Below are 20,936 nucleotides of genomic sequence, written 5' to 3' on the forward strand. Positions count from 1 at the left end.
CAGGATTTAACCGGAAGGCCAATGGGGACGTGGTAGGAAATTTCAAGCAAACCAGTGGCATGACTGAGCTGTATTTAGAAAGAGTGCTGGCAACAGTGTGGTATTCTAGGGCTGGGGAGGGGTGTGGGTGAATGGGGATGGTAACAAACACTTGGTAAACACAAACTGCAGCGCTAAAACCAGACAAGAGAGACAGTTGCCCCAGGGGTTGGGGTGCAGGCCCTGGACTCAGACCTTGTGCACTGAAGCTTGGATGCTACATCTCAGGCCTTACAGGTCATGTGAGGTAATTACTTCCTGAGCCTCAGTTTCTGCAACAGACAGGGGCTGGGCCAGGTGTCCTGAAGGTCTCAGCTGTTCTTGGAGAACCTTCCACTGGCCCTGCCCTCTCCCCTCACACCCAGCCCCCTATCTGAGCATGGTACTTCTAGGCCCATAGCAGGCTCCGGGAAAGAACTACGGGGCGGAGGGGGAGCAGGAGCCAGAGGTGGGGCTCCAGTTGGCCTCACTCTGTATGACTGATCATAGCCTCTCCATCTGTGAAATGGGAGTAATGATACATTTTGTAGAGAGTTCTTGAAAAGCTAAATTAGGAAAATATATTTGGAAATTCTTTGTAACATATCATTTAACACATGCATTATATGACCAATTTCAATGCCTTATTGATGCTTGAAGGGAATCAGGGTCTCATTTGTGAGTTTCAACTGCAAGGTCGTACAACTTTTCTCATGTATTAAAAAGATCTCACATTTATTCTTCAATAAAGCGAATGGATTTATGAAAATCATAAGGTATCTTGCATTATTAAGATGAAAGTATTAAATCTCTGTTCCTCTTCCAGGTACTGAAAGGCTAAACAAAGATATACAATTAAATTCTTCTCAGGAACAGCGCAGATAAACCTTATCAATAAGAGGAATTGTAGGTTTGGTGGCTTTGAAAACTAGCTCCCTCTCCCACCAGTTACATCACTCTTTGGTTCGCTCATCTCACCAATCCTCAGTTTCCTCATCTGCACAGTGGTGAACTGTACACTTACCAGGAAGGGGGTGGGGGAAATTAAATAAGGTTTAATATGTGGAAGGCCTGCTCTTAGCAGGGATCAGTGAATATTTCTTTCTTCTTTGTGAATCGAATCCTTTATAGATGTGAAAACTCTTTGAAAATTATTATTTCGTCTAATTCTCGCCTCACCATTGAGAGGTAGGTAGGGAGGTTCCAGTATTACTATTTCCATCTTACTGAAGAGGCAGCTGAAGAGGAGTCCCACAGTGTGACAAGGTTGCTCAGAGTCCGAGAACACCCAGGGCTTCCCAACTGCTGGTCAGATACTTTAATATTGATAAGAGTCCACTTAATTCGGGCTTTTTTTTGGGAGGAACTGTCACAGACTCAATGCCCTGAATATTCTTGCTGGCAAAATTATTTTCAAGTGTCCTGGGGTCATCGCATCTGGAAACCAGCTTGGGATTCATCTGCAACTTGCCTGCTGGTGGTCAACAAAGTAGGTTTCAATGACTCTAGGCACCGGAACTTCCCTCCTCAGGGGCCCACTCCACCTCTGGACAACGTCTTGAGCATCAAGCATCGTTTTGCCGTTACTTCTCCTCACTGAAATCCATGTTGTCTCTTCCCCACATGACCACAGGGTTCAGGGTAGTGACAGCCAGACTCTTCTTGGCAGGATGTACCCACACCTGCCTGCGTAAGTTACATCCAAGTAACACCTGACTCCTAACCAAGGACAGGGGACAACTCAGGGTACCCCATTTCAGGCAGGTCCCTCTGTCAGGATTCAAGGGCACCAAGCAATGACTGCCTGTGTGATGGCTGTGAGGTGGAGGCTTATTTCTCATTCTTCATATCCTCTGGGCATAACGTACATACCCTTTGATGTCAGTGTCGAGTATAAGCATATTCAATTCTGTATCTAGCATTAATTGGCATTATTGCTATTTTCTTCCCCACTACCATGACCTAACCCTGATAATTTATTAAAATTCCCAGGGAAAGAAATCTCTATCTTAATTTATTCATCAATTACCATTTCTTTTACAAAAAATAGATTTAAAAAGAAAAAACATGGGTCAATTTTTATGTGAACCCAGATGTACTCTGGGTTGATCATGTTTCCCCAGATCTAAGCCTGATACAGATTATCCTAGAAAATGGGCTGACAGCATTGCCTTCAGTGTTATAAAGAGGTTCTTGAATCTGAGGAGGATTCCACGTGTAATAAATGAAGGCGTCTCTCCTGTAGCAACCTGGGCTGACCTCTGCACAAAACTGTGCTGATACTATCCACTTCTTTGTTTATCTGCCTCTTAGATTACAGATTCCTTGGAAGGCCAGGGATGGCGATGATTCATCTCTGTACACTCAGCGCCTAACAGTGTCTGATACACAGTAGATGTTCAATGTATCCTGTCTGAAGGGAAATGAGCGATCATGGGGAGACAAAGCTTTATGCTGACTCCACAGAACGCAGGTGAAACGGAGGGGAATGGCAGAGCCCCGCAGAATCAGAAAATCTTCCTGCAAAAGACTGGATGAGTGCTTAGGGATGGAATTTTCTAGAAGGAGCTGTGTTGGATGCTTATCTAATTTGGTAGGCGCTGATTTTGATTGGATAGGACTCAGCTGAGGCCTGCAGGGAAGTTTTATAGCGAAGTGGTTGAAAACATGGGTCCCAGGATTTCTCTCGGAGAAGGCAATGGCACCCCACTCCAGTACTCTTGCCTGGAAAATCCCATGGACGGAGGAGCCTGGTGCGCTGCAGTCCATGGGGTCGCTAAGAGTCAGACACGACTGAGCAACTTCACTTTCACTTTTCACTTTCATGCACTGGAGAAGGAAATGGCAACCCACTCCAGTGTTCTTGCCTGCAGAATCCCAGGGACGGGGGAACCTGCTGGGCTGCCGTCTATGGGGTTGCACAGAGTCGGACACGACTGAAGCAACTTAGCAGCAGCAGCAGCAGCAGGATTTCCCTGGTGGTCCAGAGGTTAAGACCACACTTTCACTGCAGGGGGCGCTAGTTTCTTCGTGCCATGAGGTGTGCCCAAGAAACAAACAAACAAACAAAACATGGACTCTGGCGCAGGGCTGCCTGACCAACTGTATGACATTTGAGAAGTCACTTCACCTCTCAAGACCTTACTTTTCTCATCTGTAAAATGGGATAATGCTACCTAGTTTTTAGATTCGCTTTGTGAGTTAGAGTTCTTGCATGTAAAATTTACAACAGAGCCTAGCACAGAACAATTGTTCATTCATGTTAGCAATTGTGATTATTTATATTCCTTTCCATTTCCCTTTTCTGCTCCAATATTTTTGTTTCTTACCCTCATCCCCTGAAATGTGCACTGCTTCCTACATGCACCAGCCAAAAATGAATGAAGTGCCCCGTGACTAGGCAGCAAGTGCAGAGATGAAAAGTATAGACTGAGTTGAACAGCCTGTGTGCCTTTCTTGATTTGAGCTTTCCATCCTTTGATGTGCAATCCTGAGATTTGAGTCTTTCTGCGGGGCAGCCCCTAAGAGTCTGGCAGCTGCCACCTCAGCAAGCAGAAGGTCTATCTAGGGAGAGCTGTTAACACTGAGCATTTGCAAGAAAAGATGTAGTATGAGGGGCAAGGACTGGTCTGGGAGTCAGAAAGTCTAGAGTGTCCCCATCAGTCTCATGCAGAAGCAGACTGAGTTATAATTTCTGTGAGTCTTGAAAAGGATGGACTAGAAAGTGGGCCTTGGGGATGACAGTGCCTTTCCTTCTATAATATGGTGCCAAAATTGCTGAATGAAAACGTGTAACAGGAAAGCACTGTGGACACTAAATACACACACAAAAATTGTAAAATCCCTCACTTGCAGCTTCTAGAGGCTCCATAAATATGTTCTTGTCTTATTTACATAGCAGTTATTAATTTACCATATACGTTGCCTGGACAAGGCTTTATCTGTTTTGTTTGTTGATGTATCTCAAAGGCCCAGAAAGTGCCAGACACACAGTAGGTAGTGGATGCTCATTATGAGTTGAATGAATGAATAGTGCTAATGACGATATCGCATCCCAGGAAGCATCAACCATAATTCTTCAAGCCCTAAGGGAAGAACTAAAGTGTTGCTAAGGAAAAGAAGAGCATAGTTTCATTAACATAAGTGTTTGGGGATGAATGGTGTTTCTCTGAAATTCGTATGTTGAAGAACACCCTCAGTATCCTAGAATGTGACTGTGTTTGGAGACAGGATATTTAAAGAGGTAAAATGAAGTTGTTTGAATGGTCTATAAGCCAATACGACTGATGTCTTTAAACAAGAGGAGATTAGGACACTGACGTGTAGAGGAAAGATCACGTAAAGACACAGAGAGAAGACGGCTATCTACGAGCCATGAGAAGACCTCAGAATAAATCAACTCTGCTGACACCTTAAGTTTGGACTTTTGGCTTCCAGAATTGTGAGAAAATAAATTTCCATTGTTTAAACCACCCAGACTGTGGTACATTGTTTTGGTGGCATACGATGAATAATGAATCAAAGTAATTATTTTGAATACTTCTAGGAAAATCTTTAGGTTTGCTTCCCAGAACCATTCTCTTCTTCTAAGTTTGCCTTTTTGAAACACTCCTCTCCTCCCTACTCTGAGTTCCTATGGCTCCAGGCTGGGAAAATCAGTGTCTTCCATTCCTCTGGCCATGGTGATTTCATTTGTGCATGGCCATGTGACTCAAGCTAGGCCAGTGATTTAGAAAACAGAAGCTCATGGCTATCTTGAAACCATGGGGAAAGAGCCTATCTAAGAGGAAACAGGAAAGAAAAACCCAGCCATGGAGAGAGACAGATTTGGGGCATACGTGACTCGGAATCAAAGCCCCACCTGGCAGAGCTGGGACTGGGACCACTCAAAGCAGCTGGAACCTAAGAACTCTGGACCAGTGAGGTTAGGAGGGTGACCCACGTGAACTTGGAAGTCCCTGCCAGTCTACAGCACTGGAAAGTGCTCCCATCATGAGCCCCACGAGTATTTGACGTCTTCACCTTTGTTTCTATCTTTCTTAGTCACCATTCTTATCAAGGACCTGGGATCTTGTTTTTTGAGGGTAGTATGAAGGACCTGAGATGCTTCCAGGCCAAGACTTGCTTTGTTCCTGATCAGTTTATTTCACTCCAAGGTCATTTATTTCTTGTTCATTCACCTCTGAGGGGGGCAAATAATGGGGAGAAAGAGGCTCTTAAGTCAGAGGATTGTGGGATGAGAAGGGGATCCACTTATGGAGCATTTAGGAAGCCTCTTCCATGAGCCAGTTGCTGTTAGATGCCAGGGCAGGAGGGCATATTGCAAAGATGGACAAGTGCCATCCCCACCACAGGAACTCTCAGTACCCTTAGCTGAATTGAAGCTGAGCTTGGGAAAGTAATGAACTCCTAGTGAAAACAGGGTCAGACATCCAGAAGAGGATTGGTAGTTGCCTTCTAAATAGTTAACTCAAGAGTTAGCCTTCTCTATAGTAGGATTATCAGCTCTGCCCATTTACAATGGTAAAACAGTAACAATTATTGTAACAACTGTCAAGATAAAATGAGTTATATTTACCTGTTTTATGAGTGGTTCAAGGTTATCCTTTCTCCTCTCTCTTCCCTGTCCTCCACCAACCAAACCAGACACCCAACTGATTTGTCCCCGATGGCTGCCTGTGATTACTGTCCTAATTTGTTCTATCTTCCTCTGCTACAAGCTGCCTATTTTCTGTCCCTTCTGATAAAGCAGGAACTCTGAGGGACTTCTGAAGCTGTTTTTTTGTACCATGCAGAAGTGTATTAACTGGAATCCCTGTGTATGTGTCTATAAAACCCCTCGTCTTCTCAGTGTGAGATCACCTTCAGGAACGGCGTCATGTCGAGGTGCAGCTTGCGCGTGTAAAATTCTTTTCTGTTTGAACATATCAGCCCTTTATTTATACAACTTTGAGGCTCTCCTGTCTTCTGAGCTGCTGCCTCCAAGGACTGCTGGGATCCCTGTGAAGAGAAGCAGAAAGCCCAGCATTCATAGGAATGATATACAGTGCGACAAGAGCTAGTCTGAATCCCCAAATATTTATAGAAAGCAATTCTTCATCGTTGGAACACTAATAGTAACACCTATTTTTACCATGGAAGAGACAGGGGACTCATATGTGTGGAGGATAACTTGAGTCTGGTTATGAATTCACACCTGGAGTCAGCATGATGGGAAAGTGGGAAAAGGCACCTTACTGTATTGCTGGGTAGGAGTCACTTTATATAATCCTCCTAACGGCTCTGTGAGGCATATATTGCTAGCCCCATTTTGCAGATGAGGAACTGGAGGCTCTTGGAGGTTAAGTAACTTGCCCAAAGTCACACAGCAGGTAAATACAGAGCCGAAATCATGGACTGCCCCGAACTTTTTTTTTTTCTGAACTCCTTTTTTTGATGAGATCTTTTTGCTACTTCTACAGCTTTCATGAACAGTTATTAAATCTGCCTTGCAGCAAACACAGTTATATCAAGACTTCAGTTTATCTCCAAATTTAAAATGTATTTGATGTGTTAGAAAGAGTGATTTGAACAAATCTAGCAGAGAGGGAAGGAAGAATGGGCTGGTGGAGGTGTCCGGGGGCTTTTCTGATCTCCTATGGCCACAACATGCAAATGTTGTCACCCCACAGAGCATGACAAAGCATATCCTGAACTTGCTTGCCAGCCCACGCTCCGTACTGCAACCCAGGTGCTTTTTCCGGATGCAAACTGGACCACATCATTCTTCTGCTTAAGACCTTCAAAGGCCTTCCCTTCAGGATGAAGGCCAACCCGCTTAGAAGGTTTACATGACTCTTCTTGCCTGGCCTTGGACTATCTTTCCTGTCTCATTCAGTCATTCAACAAATACTTATTGTGTGCTTGTTCTATGCCCAGGAGAAAGCATGCGGCAGTGCAAGAAGCAGACAGAGGCTTCACTCTCAGGAAAACTGCACATACATTCCACTGAGAGGGATGAGGTAACACGCAAATAGGTGGAACATCAGTTACATCTGAAGGTTACTCGTGATATGGAGAAAAATAAAGCAGAGAGGGGAGTGAGGAGCAGCTGGGGAAGGTGATGGAGGTTGCAATTTTAAGTAGTCAAGGACCGCCCCCCCCCACCCCCACAACCCCTACAAGAAAGCAGTGTTTGAGCAAACTCTGAAGGAGGCGAGGGGAATTTTGGTGGGGCTCTCTGTAGGAACCATTGACCTCACCGTGGGAAGAGCAAGTTCAGAGGGCTGCCGTCAGCTCCAACCTTTCAGTTCCGGGAGCAAGGCTGCCCACATGCTCCCCATCTCTGGGGAACACACCCCTCCCTTTTAATTCCTCCTCATCTGTGGTCTGGCTCATCTGTGCCTCCCGTGACATCTCAAAGAACACAGCTCTTCCCACCGTGCCCAGAGAGACGCTCATGCATGTGCAGCCACCTTTTCCTCCCCACCAGACTGACTATAAGCTCCACGAGGGCTGGAAACCATGGTTGTCCTGTTCCCAGGTACCTGCCGTGCCCTGCACAGGGTCAGGAAATGAATACACACTTGCTACATACTGGCCAAACAAAACAAATATCGTATATTAGCACGTATATGTGGCATCTAGAAAAATAGTACAGAAGAACATTTTTGCAAAGCAGAAATAGAGACACAGACATAGAGAACAACCGTATAGACACCAAGGGAGGAGAGGGGGTGGTGAGATAAATTGGGATATTAAGATTTATATATATATATACACATATATGGAGAAGGAAATGGCAACCCACTCCAGTGTTCTTGCCTGGAGAATTCCAGGGATGGGGGAGCCTGGTGGGCTGCCGTCTATGGGGTCCCACAGAGTCGGACACAACTGAAGTGACTTAGCAGCAGCAGCAGCAGCAGCTTACACATATATACACTATACATAAAATACATACATAGGGCTTCCCTGGTGGCTTAGCTGGTAAAGAATCCGCCTGCAATGTGGGAGACCTGGGTTTGATCCCTGGGTTGGGAAGATCCCCTGGAGAAGGGAAAGGCTACCCACTCCAGTATTCTGGCCTGGAGAATTCCATAGACTGTGTACATGAGGTCACAAAGAGTCGGACACAACTGAGCGACTTTCACTTCACTTCATGTACAAAATAGGTAACTAATGAGAACCTACCACACGGGGAGAAAAAGAAGGTACAATCTGTAGGACATAAATTAACCTTAAAATGCATTCCAATATACATTAGGTGCAAACAAATACAGTTTGATTCCACTCATACAAGGTACCTAGAATAGACACATTCATTGAGTCAGAAACTACATCGGTAGATGCCAGGGGCTGGGGAGTAGGGGCGTGGGGTTGGGGATAGGGAGTTAGTGTTTAATGGGTCAGAGTTTCAGTTTAGGAGAGGTGAAAAATTTGGGAGATGGATGATGGTGAGACCTCCACAACAATGTGAAAGTTCTTAATGCCATTGAACTGTACAGTTAAATATGGTTAAAATAAGTATATTTTATATTATATAACTTTAACCACCATAAAAAAGCATGGGAAAAAAAAGAGTAATGATAACATTGTGCGCAAAGCTACATGTTATGGCCCAACTTGGTTGGGGAGGGCAAGAGAGACATCCAGGGAGCACGTGCTGACCTCGAGGACTGTCCTCTGCGTAGGACTGGGTTCCCTCATTCCCAGAGGAAAGTGACGTGTTATTTTTCAGGGCTGATTTCCTAGGGTCACATACATTAGTGTGCTATGAGATCACCCTGGGTGTGGATTTGATCATTTCCATATTTTCTAGGAGACTAACTCTTGGATGGCTGTCTCTGGGCATAGCTCTCCCTTCCATCACATTTGTATTACTTTTAAGTGTTAATGATGAATTAACAGTGAATCCCCATAAGCAGCCATCATTCTGATGAACATCCACACCCTTTTCCTTTGTTTTGAAATGGGGCTAGAGATAAAGATTTTTCTGGACAAATACATATTTTTTTTTTGTCATTTCAGTTATATATCTGATTAGCTTCTCCAAGTGAGACCTCCCCTCCCTGTTTCTAAATCAAATGAAAGCATGTGGTCCAAACAAGAATCAAACAAAGCATTTGAAGCTTTCTAGCTTCCAAAACCATACATGAGTCACTGGGTGGAATAATAGAAATCAGACAACACTGATTTTGAGGGAAGTTTCTTCATGATCGTCAAGAGAAGATTTTGTGTTAAGTTGGAGGACAAAAGACACAGCCAAGACTCAATCCAATGGCTAGAATTATTTTAACTCCTTATGTGGTGCTCAGATTAAAGAGTAGGGAGTTGAGAGACTTTGAGAAGTCTCTCCGAATCACTTAGCTTATAAATCATTTGATAAAACAAGCTTCTTGACTGTATGGCTCATCTCCCTAAGGTTCAGGGGCCATCAATTCTAGCTTGATGGAATGTTTCCAGTGAGACTCTACAGTCACTGGAATGTGCAGTACTGTTTTTTAACATTTATTTATTTTTTGGCTGCACTGGGCCTTAGCTGCTGCACGCAGGCTTTCTCTAGTTTTGGAGAGCGGGGGCTCCTCTCTAGTTGGGGTGTAAGGGCTTCTCTTGTCGTGGACCATAGGCTCTAGGTGCGTGGGCTGCACACGGGCTTAGTTGCTTCACGGCACGTGGAATCTTCCTGGACCAGAGCTCAAACCTGTGTTCTTTACACTGGAAGATGATTCTTATCCACTGTGCCACCAGGGAAGTCCACACAGCACTGTTTTCGCTTATTACGTTCAAGTATTCTAACAAATACATTATAAAGCAAGGGGGTTTGGGAGGTGAGAGGAAAGAAGATTAAATACATAAATAGGATTCTGGAAAGTAGTGATAAGAGGAAAAGGAAAGCTATGCATTGGGGTGGTTTTTCATTTCACTTATTCATTTGCTGTTTTTCAGTTGCTAAATAAAGTCTGGTGCTTTGTGACCCCGTGGACTGCAGCCCCTTTGCTTCCCTGTCCTTCACCATCTCCCGGAGCTTGCTCAAACTCATGTCGATTGAGTCAGTGATGCCATCCAACCATTTCATCCTCTGTTGCCACCTTCTCCTCCTGCCCTCAATCTTTCCCAGCGTCAGGGGCTTTTCCAATGGGTTGGCTCTTTGCATCAGATGGCCAAAGTATTGGAACTTCAGCTTCAGCATCAGTCCTTCCAATAAATATTCAGGGTTGATTTCCTTTAGGATTGATTGGTTTGATCTTCTTGCTGTCTCTAGAGAGTCTAGAGAGTCTAGGGACTCTAGAGAGTCTTCTCTAGTACCACAGTTTGAAAGCTTTATTCATTTAACTGTTATTTATTGAGTGATACTGTGTGTGCCAGAAAAACACATAAACGAGCAGAGTGATTTCAGATGGTGATAAATCTATGAAGACAATGAAATGGTGATAGGATGGAGGTTGGTGGGGGAGGACTGGGGTTTTCCTCTGGGTGATCAGGGATGACCTCTCTGGGGAAGTGACATTTGAGCAGAGAGCTGGGTGACAGGAAGCCAGTCCTGGAAGGATCTATCTTTGGCAGTCAGCATAGCCTGTATCTGATTATTTGGAGGGATTCTTTGGAAAGGAGAGTTCCTGATATCCAGGCCTGTTCAGCCCCAGCCTTCTGACTCCATCCGGACCTTGTGAGGCACCCCTCTGTTTTCTGGGTGGTAGAGTCACACGCTAGGCTCTTAAAGATCGCAGAATAAATAGTCACAGGGTGTCAAGGTCTCAGGGAGTAGAGGGGAGGAGAAAACACAAATTGAGAGAAGGAAAACAGGGCAAGTAGAAGAAAGCAGAGATGCCCGAAGCTTTTTTTTTTAATGTGTCTGCTTCAGTGAGAATGATTATAAAACTGAGGCAAGGGTGAAATGTTTAGCAGAAAATCAAAACCCATTCCTTCACCTGTATTGTGCTGTACATACTTTAATATTATTATGTTCTGCTAAAAACCCCAGGGAGCCTTTCTCTTCAGGAAATGAAATAATAAAGATTAATGAGCTAATTTGGTAAAGCTGATTTGAATTGCACAGAAGCCATTGTGTTAAGTGCTTGGCATTTAAGAATTTATCTGACATTTAAAAGGAGATGACTGTTAATGAATTCAAGAGCTAATCTTATGCTCTGACAGACTGAGCCATGGAAAATCCAGGATTATTATCACGCTGTAAACATAATGGGAGTCACCTGAAAGCCAGAACAAAAGACAGCTATTGGCTGTGTACAAATATCAATTTGCACACACATATAAAGTAGGAAAACCAACAAAGGACGTCCATCAAATAAAATAAATATCATTTCCTTTCTTACTCTGGGATTATAATATCTGAGCTACAAACTCAAGGTGAAACCCTCTCTTGGATAATTCTCCTTCCTCCTTTCAAGTTGTTTTTCGAAGGCTCACGACCATGGGCTGCAGCCACCGGAACGTCTTATGTTAAGAAGGGAAGGAGATTCTAACACAACCAGCTAGACTGTCCCGCCCCCCATAGGTCCCACAGAGCCACACAGATTCAGATCTGTTGCGGGTGTCTCTTCACTTCTCCCACTCCTTTCTAACTGGGGTCCCCCATCTCTGTAGCTACAGCTTCGTGGCTCCAAGAGGAGCTATTGTCCCACATTAAGGAGGCTGCAACACTCTGGCTGTCTCACCGCCTCCCACGCAGTTCACAACTTCAGTTCTGCCTGAGAGCAAGCTGCCAAGAGTCTCTGGGAACCTGTGGGCCAGCTGGGCTGGAGAAGGAAAACAGAAGGAAGGAGGGCCTTTGTAGGCAAGATCTGAAATATGCTACACACCCCAGCATTATCTTAGTGCATGGAGAGCGGGGTCGGGAGGCCTTTGCTGAAACCCTTATGTGGTCTATCAAGTTGTCACATCAAACCTCTCTGCACACTGGGCGTTTGTCCCCTCCTGTGAGCAAACAAAAGGAAAAGAGTCAGAGGCTCCTTTGGACCACCAGGCCCCCTCCTTGGCCGAGAGTCTGTCCCTCCGCTTCCCTGGAAGGTGGGGGTGGGAGGTGGCTCTGAATCCCAGTGGGGATGAGTAAGTCACTGGGGATGGGGACCAAATCCTGGAAAAGGTCACTCCTGCCTGGAGTTATGAGCTGAAGGGCCTGGCGAGTTCCCCTGCACTTGGCCTTCTCAGGCTCTTTCTTGCCCTTGGCAGCCTGTGGAGCTATTATAAAAGCAGGCGGTAGGAATGGGGACACAGGTGGGGCTGAGCGGGGCTCCCCATGGCTGGACTGCCTGGGGAGGGATCTGAGCCCTGTATACACTGTCAACTCAGGGTGACGCGGAGGGAACCAGCCGTGTAAGGCCAGCACTTGGCCTTCCCAAGTCCCACTCTGAGACCTTGTCTGTCTAGGTTTCCCTGGCCTGGAAGATGGGGAGACCTTTGGTCTTCAGGAGGCCAGAGGAAACACCAGGATCTCAATTCAACAACCCGGCCTGCGAGACGTCCCTGGTGGTGGTCCGATGGTTAAGACTCTGCATTTCCACTGCAGGGGGTGAGGGTTCGATTCCTGGTTGGGGAACAAAGATCCCACACGGTGTGTGGCCAGACCCCTGCCCCCAAAGCCCCTAAACAACCCTGTCTGCCTGCACAGCCTCTTTCTGAGGAGCACATGGGACCCCAAATGACAGCGTGGTTCCACCCACCACAAGTCTGCTCAGTGGTCCATGTGCCTGTGACCTGTGGTCATCCTGCCCATCTGGGCCACTTGACATCCTGGCCCTCTTTTTACATCCTCAAGGCAATTTGTGCTGGGGAAACAGGCCAAGTGGACAGTGTTTTAGAAGTTCTCCACAAGGAGGTGTGGTGGAGGTACAGTTTTGTTGGAGGCCAGAGAAGAGCTTTCTTGTTCCCTGCCTGTCTTCATTCACTTTATCCTCACTTCTGTGGAAGGAGATTTTACATCTTCCTAAGCATTTAAGGGCTTCCCAGGTGGTACAGTGGTAAAAAAAAAAAAAAAAAAAAAAATTCACCTGCCCATGCAGGAAATACAAGAGACTCCGGTTCGATCCCTGGGTTGGGAAGATCCCCTGGAGTAGGAAATGGCAACCTGCTCCAGTATTTTTGCCTGGAAAATTCCACGGACAGAGGAGCCTGGCAGGCTCCATGGGGTCTTGAGGAGCTGGACACAACCGAGCACACAAGCATTTACAAATTAGCCTGATAGCCAGTAAACATTAGACCAGGAAGAGAAACACAGTGATGTCTAGATTTAGTTTCTGGGAGAGACTGGTGGTGACTTTTGTTGTCAACTCGTTAAGCTTTCTGTGCCTCAGATTCCGTACCTCAGTTCTCAAGGAGCTTTGGAATAATCAAACACAGGACACTTGAATTCCAAACTTCGACTATCTGGAAGAAAATCTTATCCAGGAGTTCTAATTGATATTGTCCTCAGTTTAATTAAGTGCTTTGTTGACACAACAGAATCATTGTTTATCTGGCTTAGCAGGGGTTGGAGGAGAAAAAATTTAAGCCAAAATAGTGATCTCTTCTGCTCCAAGGGAGATGGAAACTAGCTTTTTCTGTGAGGGCGTGTCTGGCCATATTCAGGCTGGAACTCTGCCTGTATTTGAGACATGACATATTCTATTTTAGACTTAGATGGGGAGATGGGAGGTGGAGGGTTGTGGGGCAGGCAATCTGAAGAAGTCCCGAGCTCCTTCTAACCCCAAACTTTAACCCCGACTGTGTGCCTTCTGTGTTATGTTGACTGTGGTGTGTCTTTTCCAACCTAGCAGCTGGGAGACAGGGGATCTCAACTGGCAAACTGATTTCATTGTAAAAAATGAAATTTTCACTAAAAAAGAAATGTTACCTGTGGTGATTTGATTTCCACGTGGATCCATTAAAAACTTATTTAACCCATAATTTAGCTAGGCTGAGGAGCTGAACTAATCTAGTAATGCTGGTACAGCACGGGGCTGGGAGAAGAGAAAGACATCCTTCCTTTTCTTTCCTGCCCCCTTCCCCTCCACTGCCCTCCTGACCTCTGACCTCTCAATGTTTCTGGGCAGCCACCTTCTGGGGGAGCTGGGGCACTGCTGGATACAGGATCCCTCACCCCCCTACAAAATCTCTGCTTCCCCTTTCCCCTAGCATTCTGCTGTGCTCCCTTAGGTGCAGGTGCTAAGTCGCTTCAGTCGTGTCCGACTCTGTGCGACCCCATAGATGGCAGCCCGCCAGGCTTCCCTGTCCCTGGGATTCTCCAGGCAAGAATACTGGAGTGGGTTGCCATTTCCTTCTCCACCCTTAGGTGCAGGGGGGAGAACAAATAAATAGCAATCCACAATGGGATAGGAGAAACCCAAAGGGAAGTGCAACAGGTAGGATTACATAAAGGAATGAAACAAAAAATTCCAGACGGTATGGAGGATACTTGTAGGGCCTTGGGGGCTGAAGGTGGGTGGAGTGGGTAAGCCATAGTTGGATTGACTCATAGTCCTTTAGGTTATTCCTGCCATTCAAACTTCTCCTTTTCCACATATGAACACTTAGATTGCTTACAAGCTCCAAATTCAGCTTTATAGCAGTTTTCAAGCAGAGAACAAGGGCTTAGAGTAATAATTACTATTGTAATTTATCAGGATTGCCTAGTGACAACATTGTGCTAATCCTTTTCCATATGTTGTTTCATCTAATCCTTGTCACGACCCCATGAGGGAACTACCACTGTCCTTTAATTTTTTTTTTTTCCACGCTGTGCAGAATATGGAATCAGGGAGCAAACCTGGGCCCCCTGCATTGGAAGCACAAAGTCTTAACCACCCGGCCATCAGGAAGATCTGTCATTTTCCTTTATAGATGAGGAAATTGAGCCTCAGAGAGGTTAAGTAACCCCCCTGAAGTCACAGTCAGTACAGAAGAAGCTGGGATCTAAAATCAGCTTTGTTGTTGTTGAGTCAATAAGTTGTGTCCAACTCTTTGTGACTCCATAGACTGCAGCACTCCAGGCTTCCCTGTCCTTCCCCATCTCCCAGAGTTTGCTCACACTCATGTCCATTGAGTCGATGATGCCATCCAACCATCTCATCCTTCTCTTCCTGCCTTCAATCTTTCCCAGCATCAGGGTCTTTTCCAATGAGTCAGCTCTTCGAATCAGGTGGCCAGAGTATTGGAGCTTCAGCTTCAGCATCAGTCCCTCCAATGAGTATTCAGGGTTGATTTCCTTTAGGATTGACTGGTTGGATCTCCTTGCTGTCCAAGCATCAAAAGCAGCTTTGAGGGATTCCCAAACCAGAAGGCCTTTTGGCAACTGCAGGTTGCGTGTTAAATGGGGCCGTGTCTGTCATGACATCTGTTTCCTCATCTGTAAAATGGGGACAATAACTGCACTTATCTCATAGGGCTGTTGTAAGGATTAAGGGAGATAATCCTAAACTCTGCATATAGTAAACCTTAAAAACGCTGGCTGCTATGACCATTTAAAAAGTCCCTCTTGATAACGGAGAGATAATTGTTGAAGGCTATGACAGGTACATTGGAGTAGGAAATGGCAACCCACTCTAGTATTCTTGCCTGGAAAACTCCATGCACAGTGGAGCTGGGTGGGCTACAGTCCATGGGGTTGCAAGGAGTTGGATATGACTAAGCACGAATGCATGCAGGCATGATAGGTACATGGAGGTTTGTTACACTGTTCTCTCTACTTTTGTCTGCATTTGAAATTTTCCATAATAAAAATAAAAAAGAAAATCAGACACATATTGTGTCTGTCACACTAGTAGCCAACATATCAATAAATACAGAATTATTGGAATAAATAATAGCTGCAGTGAAAATTCAACAAACAAAAGCCTCAGTTTGGTAATTAAAAATAAATCCCTCTCAGTAAATTATCCTTACATTGTCAACAGAGTTTTTGGGCTGACAAAGTAATCCTGTGGGTAAGACTGAACTAGAAGATGAAGTTTGCTTAGATTTTAAAAAACAAAAAACACAAAACCCTTTGAATCAAGTTTCCTAACCAAAGCCATTTACAAAACCAGGGAGAAAGAAAGCAGGAAGGAAAAGAGAGGGGCTGGCTGGGGTGGGGAGGAAGAGCACGGAGCTCCGGAAATGCTGTGCCATGCTATCACAAATGAGAAGCAGAAGGTGAGCAGTAAAGTGTGCTTTTCTGGATGGGGAGATGCAGATGGTTAATTCTCCCAGGCATTCCTGCTAGGTCCAATCTCACTCCTCAGCCTCAAAAAGACTCTAAGAAGTATGTCTAGTGACATCTCCAATGTGCACAAGAACAAAAGTTTTCAGAGCATGAAATGCCAAATCATGGCAACCAACGGCAGCAAGTATTCTGAGATGGTGTGAGTTATTAGAGAAATGGGAGCTGAACTTCCATATCATTTCCTTGGAAATAAAACAAGTGCAACCTGGGACTTCCCTGGTGGTCCAGCGGCTAAGACTCAGTGCCTCCAATGGTAGGGGCCTGGGTTTGATCCCTGGTTGGGGAACTAAAAGAATTTGCATGCTGTAACTAAAGATCCTGCATGCCACAATGAAAGACGGAAGATCCTGAATGCTGCAACTAAGACCTGGTACAGCCAAAGCCAAATGAAATACAGCAATAAGTATTAAAAAACCTGCAATCTCTGAATCCTATTTAGAGGCTTTTCCCATCTAGGACATGGACCTTAATGTCAGTAAGAGATTTATTTGTCAATTTTTCTTTTTTTGAGGAGGTAGCATATGCCAAGAACTGTCCTAAACATGTGAGATGTGAGGGTGAGTAGAGCAGAATAAAAAAAAAAAAAAGTCTGTCTTTAAAGAGTAGTAGCTTGTTCTCTAAGATGACAGCTAAAAAGTTCAACAAAAGGCAGGCTATGGTTCAGAAGGACACTGAAACAAAAGGTTATCTATGTACCCTTGCACAAAAACTTAGTGTGTCTACAGGTGTTCTTTTTTTCTCCTGAAAGAGGAAGGCTGAAAGGGGATATGAACACCATCTGTGAACCACCAAGGAAGCAGATGGGGTAAACATAGGTTTATTCAACCTAAATCCTTAGTGCGCTAGAATTACAGGCTGCTCTTTGAAATCTGAAAGAGGTAAATTTAGGACATACAAGATCAAATATGAATTTATACTGTCATACATTCATGAAATCTGAACTCAAGAAGACAGTATAGGTTGAAATAGAAGTGGCTTTGTGAAATGGGAAAAAGAGACATAATTCTTGTTTAACAGCATTTTTAGGATACTACCGAAGTTCTAATCCCCACAAAGCAACACAACAAAACCCAAGCTAAAGCAAGTGAGAAAGGATGTTTGCTCTCCCTAACAAAGGGAGAGAAAAGACAATGTCAAAACTGGTGAGATGGTTTCTTTATTTTAAACAGAGACACAGTGATTCTTGGAGAATCTAATAAAGTTTGAGTTTGTACTCTGATACTCTTTTAACTGACAACCTTTCTGTCCTGACAACTCCATAAATCAGTGGGCTCAGGGCCTGTCTAGACTCCAGCTTAAAAAGATGGATCTGGATGATTAGAGTTTGATACTTTGAGATCCAGACTTTTCAGAAAAATAGGTGAATTCGTTGCCTCCCCAAAGTCTAGGATCAGAGGGATAAAATGCCGACAAGGGCTTGAGATCCTTAAGAGGAGAATTTTGATGGTCCTATCTAATAATCTAATGAAAACCTAATTAATGTTAAAGAACTTCAACTAACAGTAATTAATAATGGCACTACAGTGTTGACCCTTGTTTCACTTGCTGTATATTTGCTGTTTACTGTGACTCCTGATCATTTTAAGCTAGGTTTGAATAAAACCAGCTCTGCTCATAGTCCCACTTTTCCTCCTTACAGCGAGAATTTTGAAAAAATAGAAAAGAAAGAAAAACAATAAAAAACCAGGAAGATAAAATAAAAATAAAAAAACTCAACCCAACATATTCATAATTTCAAACAAGTATGCCTGTGCTCTTTTGCATGTATTATTTGCAAGTCTTTAAAGTAATTTTTTTAATATAGTTGCAGTCATAGTTGACATCACTTTGATTTCCACTTTTAAAATGAAATTGGTAGTTCTCAACGTGGAGTTGGGGCTGGGGTGTGTGTAATTTTCACCTTCCATGGGGCCGTTTGGCAAAGACTGGAGACGCTGTCACCGAAGAGTGGGTTGCGCTACGGGCACCTCGTGGGTGGAGGCCAGGGGTGCTGCTCAGCATCCTGCGATGCCCAGGAAAGCTCCCTGCAACAAGGACTATCAGGCTCAAAGTGCTGAAGTTGAGAAACCCTGTGTTAAACCTTTTGTACTAAATCACATTTCTAGGATGAACAAGCCTCATTTTTTTTAATGCCGGAATTAAACCCTTCACAATTAATTGAATCGTTTCTCTGACTGTTTCCAGTTTTTCTCTAGGACATCCTCACTCGATTTCCCCCCTCCCCGCTGCTGAGTTATTTCCTTAGGATAAATCCCCAAAAGTCAGAAATACTGAATCAATGGGTATGAATATTTTTTCATGTTATACAAGTTATACTGCCATTTTCCCCTTACAAGTGGTTTGAATCAAATTACAACCCGCCAGAAGTGTTTAAGTGTACCAGTTTTGCCAAAAACTCAAGAGTACTGGGTGTTATCATTAAAAAAAGGTGAGAGGAGGCACATATCTCAGATATAAAATTGTACCTCCAGTTTGCCTCAATTTGAATTTAAATTGCTACTCAGAAATGAATATTGTTTCCATATGTTTTCTATTACTATCATTTTTGATATGAATTATTTATGTCTTTTGCTTATTTTTCTAATTGGTTTTGTTTTCTTCTTATTTTTAAAAAAGATTTACTTATTTTTTTTGGCTGCTCTGGGTCTTTGTTGCTGCATACAGACTTTCCGGACCTACTCTCTAGTTCCGGTTCTCGGGCTTCTCTCATTGTGGCAGCTTCTCTTGTTGCGGAGTGCAGGCTCTAGGGCACTCAGGCTTCAATAGCTGGGGCTCACAGACTTATATGCTCTGTGGCATGTGGGATCTTCTGGGACCAGGAATTGAAACTGCGTCCCCTGCATTGGCAGGCAGATTCTTAACCAATAGACCACCAGAGAAGCCCAATGTTTTTCTTTTAAAATTGAATGTGATCTTTACCAAGCATAGATAGTAATACTGCTGTAGTTACTGCAATTATAATTATTTTTCTTACTTTTTAAAGAAAGTTTTACTTTCTCCCCTCTCAAGATAGATATGTTAACCCTTCCTTATAGAATTTTAATTTACACTTTTAATAATCTTTTTAGATTCTGCTCACCTCACCCAACCTTTGGCCTCTTACATAGAGAGGCCCTGGGGAAGAGGAAAATCTCTAGTGATTGAGGTCAGCCACTGAGGTAAGAGCAGTGCTTCGTTTCTGATGGTATCCCAGGAACTAATTTCCCTTAATCAAATGAAATGCCTTAGGAGGAGCCACAAGGCAGAAAGGAAAATATATATGAAGAAGAACACCAAATTCTGTGAGGAGTTTGAAGGACCTGCATTAAAAAAAGGGCACCATACCTTTAGGACTTCAGAACTGGAAATGTTCCACATGCAGCTATTAATATGCAAAAAATGCCTTCATAAATACTTGATTCTGTTCACAGTGGGGAAGCAGCTCATTTGAAAGAGGAAATGGGAGCTTGGAGTTGAAACATGTCTGCTTGTCTCCTTTTTCTTTTTTTCATTTCTCATCTCCGAATTTCCTCTTGTAGGCTTCTTCCCCACCCTTTCCCCACTAAACCACCTCCTTCAATTCCTAGGAAGTGGTTGACGTCGGTTGCTACTCCTCTCTATTTATGGATTTACCGCCTAGGCCCTGATTCTCGGCCAGGTGCGGAAGAGCTGCCGTCCTGTGTGCTAGAGGCAAGAGCTCTCGTGACTCCTTATCCCCACAGCGTCCACCGCCTCTTCGGAAACGCACAGCGGAGGTTTTAAAATCCAACCACTAGGGGCACCAGAGGCAGCCTCCAGAACTGGGTAAATCCAGGAACCCAGGCACGTCCTGCAAAGCGCTGTCTGGCTTTCTCACCCGCCCGTCAGAAATTCTTTTCCAAATCGAGGTGTGTGACTTCTCATTTAAAGCATGGTGATGCCAAAAGATTCCTCTCAGCACACTGATATAAAAGTCAAAGTATCTTGTGTGACTAAACTCCTAATATGGTCAGATCCCAGTGGTGGGAGGGGGCGGGGTGGAGGGGGGAGTGGGGGTGGGAGTGGGGATTCATGGAAAGGAAAGAAGAGCAGAAACTGCTGGCGCTGATAAAGATCAATTTTGTGTGATACCCTAGCCTGCTTCAGAGAGGGAAGGCGACACTGGAAGGAATCTACTACGTTTGTCAGTGGCCCATCAAGGTACAAAACTGAAATTCGCTGGGCAGAAATTTGTTTCTAAATCCTTTCCAGATGCTTTATAGTAAACATGAAATTAGCCATTTACATGGAGTAGGTTGAGGAAGTAGTTAAAGTTGAAGTCAGTGATTAATCTAATAAAGAGCCATTAGCCTCAAGAAGTAAGGGGGTGAGGAAGGCATGGAAGGCACCTCCCCCTCTCAGACCTTACCCCCATTTTCTCTGGGTTTGGAGGCTGGTGAGACTTCCTAGACATTTCCTCGATGGCTTTCCTTTCTGGTACTACTTCTCAAGGAAGCAAGACTATTGCAACTTGAACAAACCAACAGGTTCTGGTGGGAACAACTCCCGTCCTTTCACAAAGCGAGGATGTGGGCAAGTCTCAGAGTGAGTGGGTTTGCCAGAGCCTCACAGAGGAAACCCAGGATTAGAGTTGAAGACCCTGGGTCTGGTGTTCCTTTTTCTGGCTGCAAGGTTAATAATTCAGTTTAGGATTTAATTTGACGTGGCTGAGCCATTCTTATTGCAGGTGATATGAGGTCTCCTGGAATATAATGATGGGGCTGTGTGAATTTGGAGTACATGAGGT

At 44.3% G+C, this 20,936-nt stretch overlaps 1 protein-coding gene across 4 annotated transcripts in view; it reads right to left on the minus strand.

Moving 5' to 3' along the window:
* KIAA2012 (KIAA2012 ortholog) overlaps window positions 1–20,936 on the minus strand; it is a 126,401-nt gene that overhangs the window by 46,850 nt on the left and 58,615 nt on the right. For all 4 annotated transcript variants that reach the window (XM_005904252.3, XM_070388099.1, XM_070388090.1 and 1 more), the window contains one exon: window positions 5,881–6,018. In XM_005904252.3, the coding sequence (XP_005904314.2) occupies window positions 5,881–6,018 (138 nt within the window). The remainder of the gene's footprint in view (window positions 1–5,880; window positions 6,019–20,936) is intronic.

The sequence above is a fragment of the Bos mutus genome, chromosome 2, assembly GCF_027580195.1.
Source record: "Bos mutus isolate GX-2022 chromosome 2, NWIPB_WYAK_1.1, whole genome shotgun sequence".
Lineage (NCBI taxonomy): Eukaryota > Metazoa > Chordata > Mammalia > Artiodactyla > Bovidae > Bos > Bos mutus.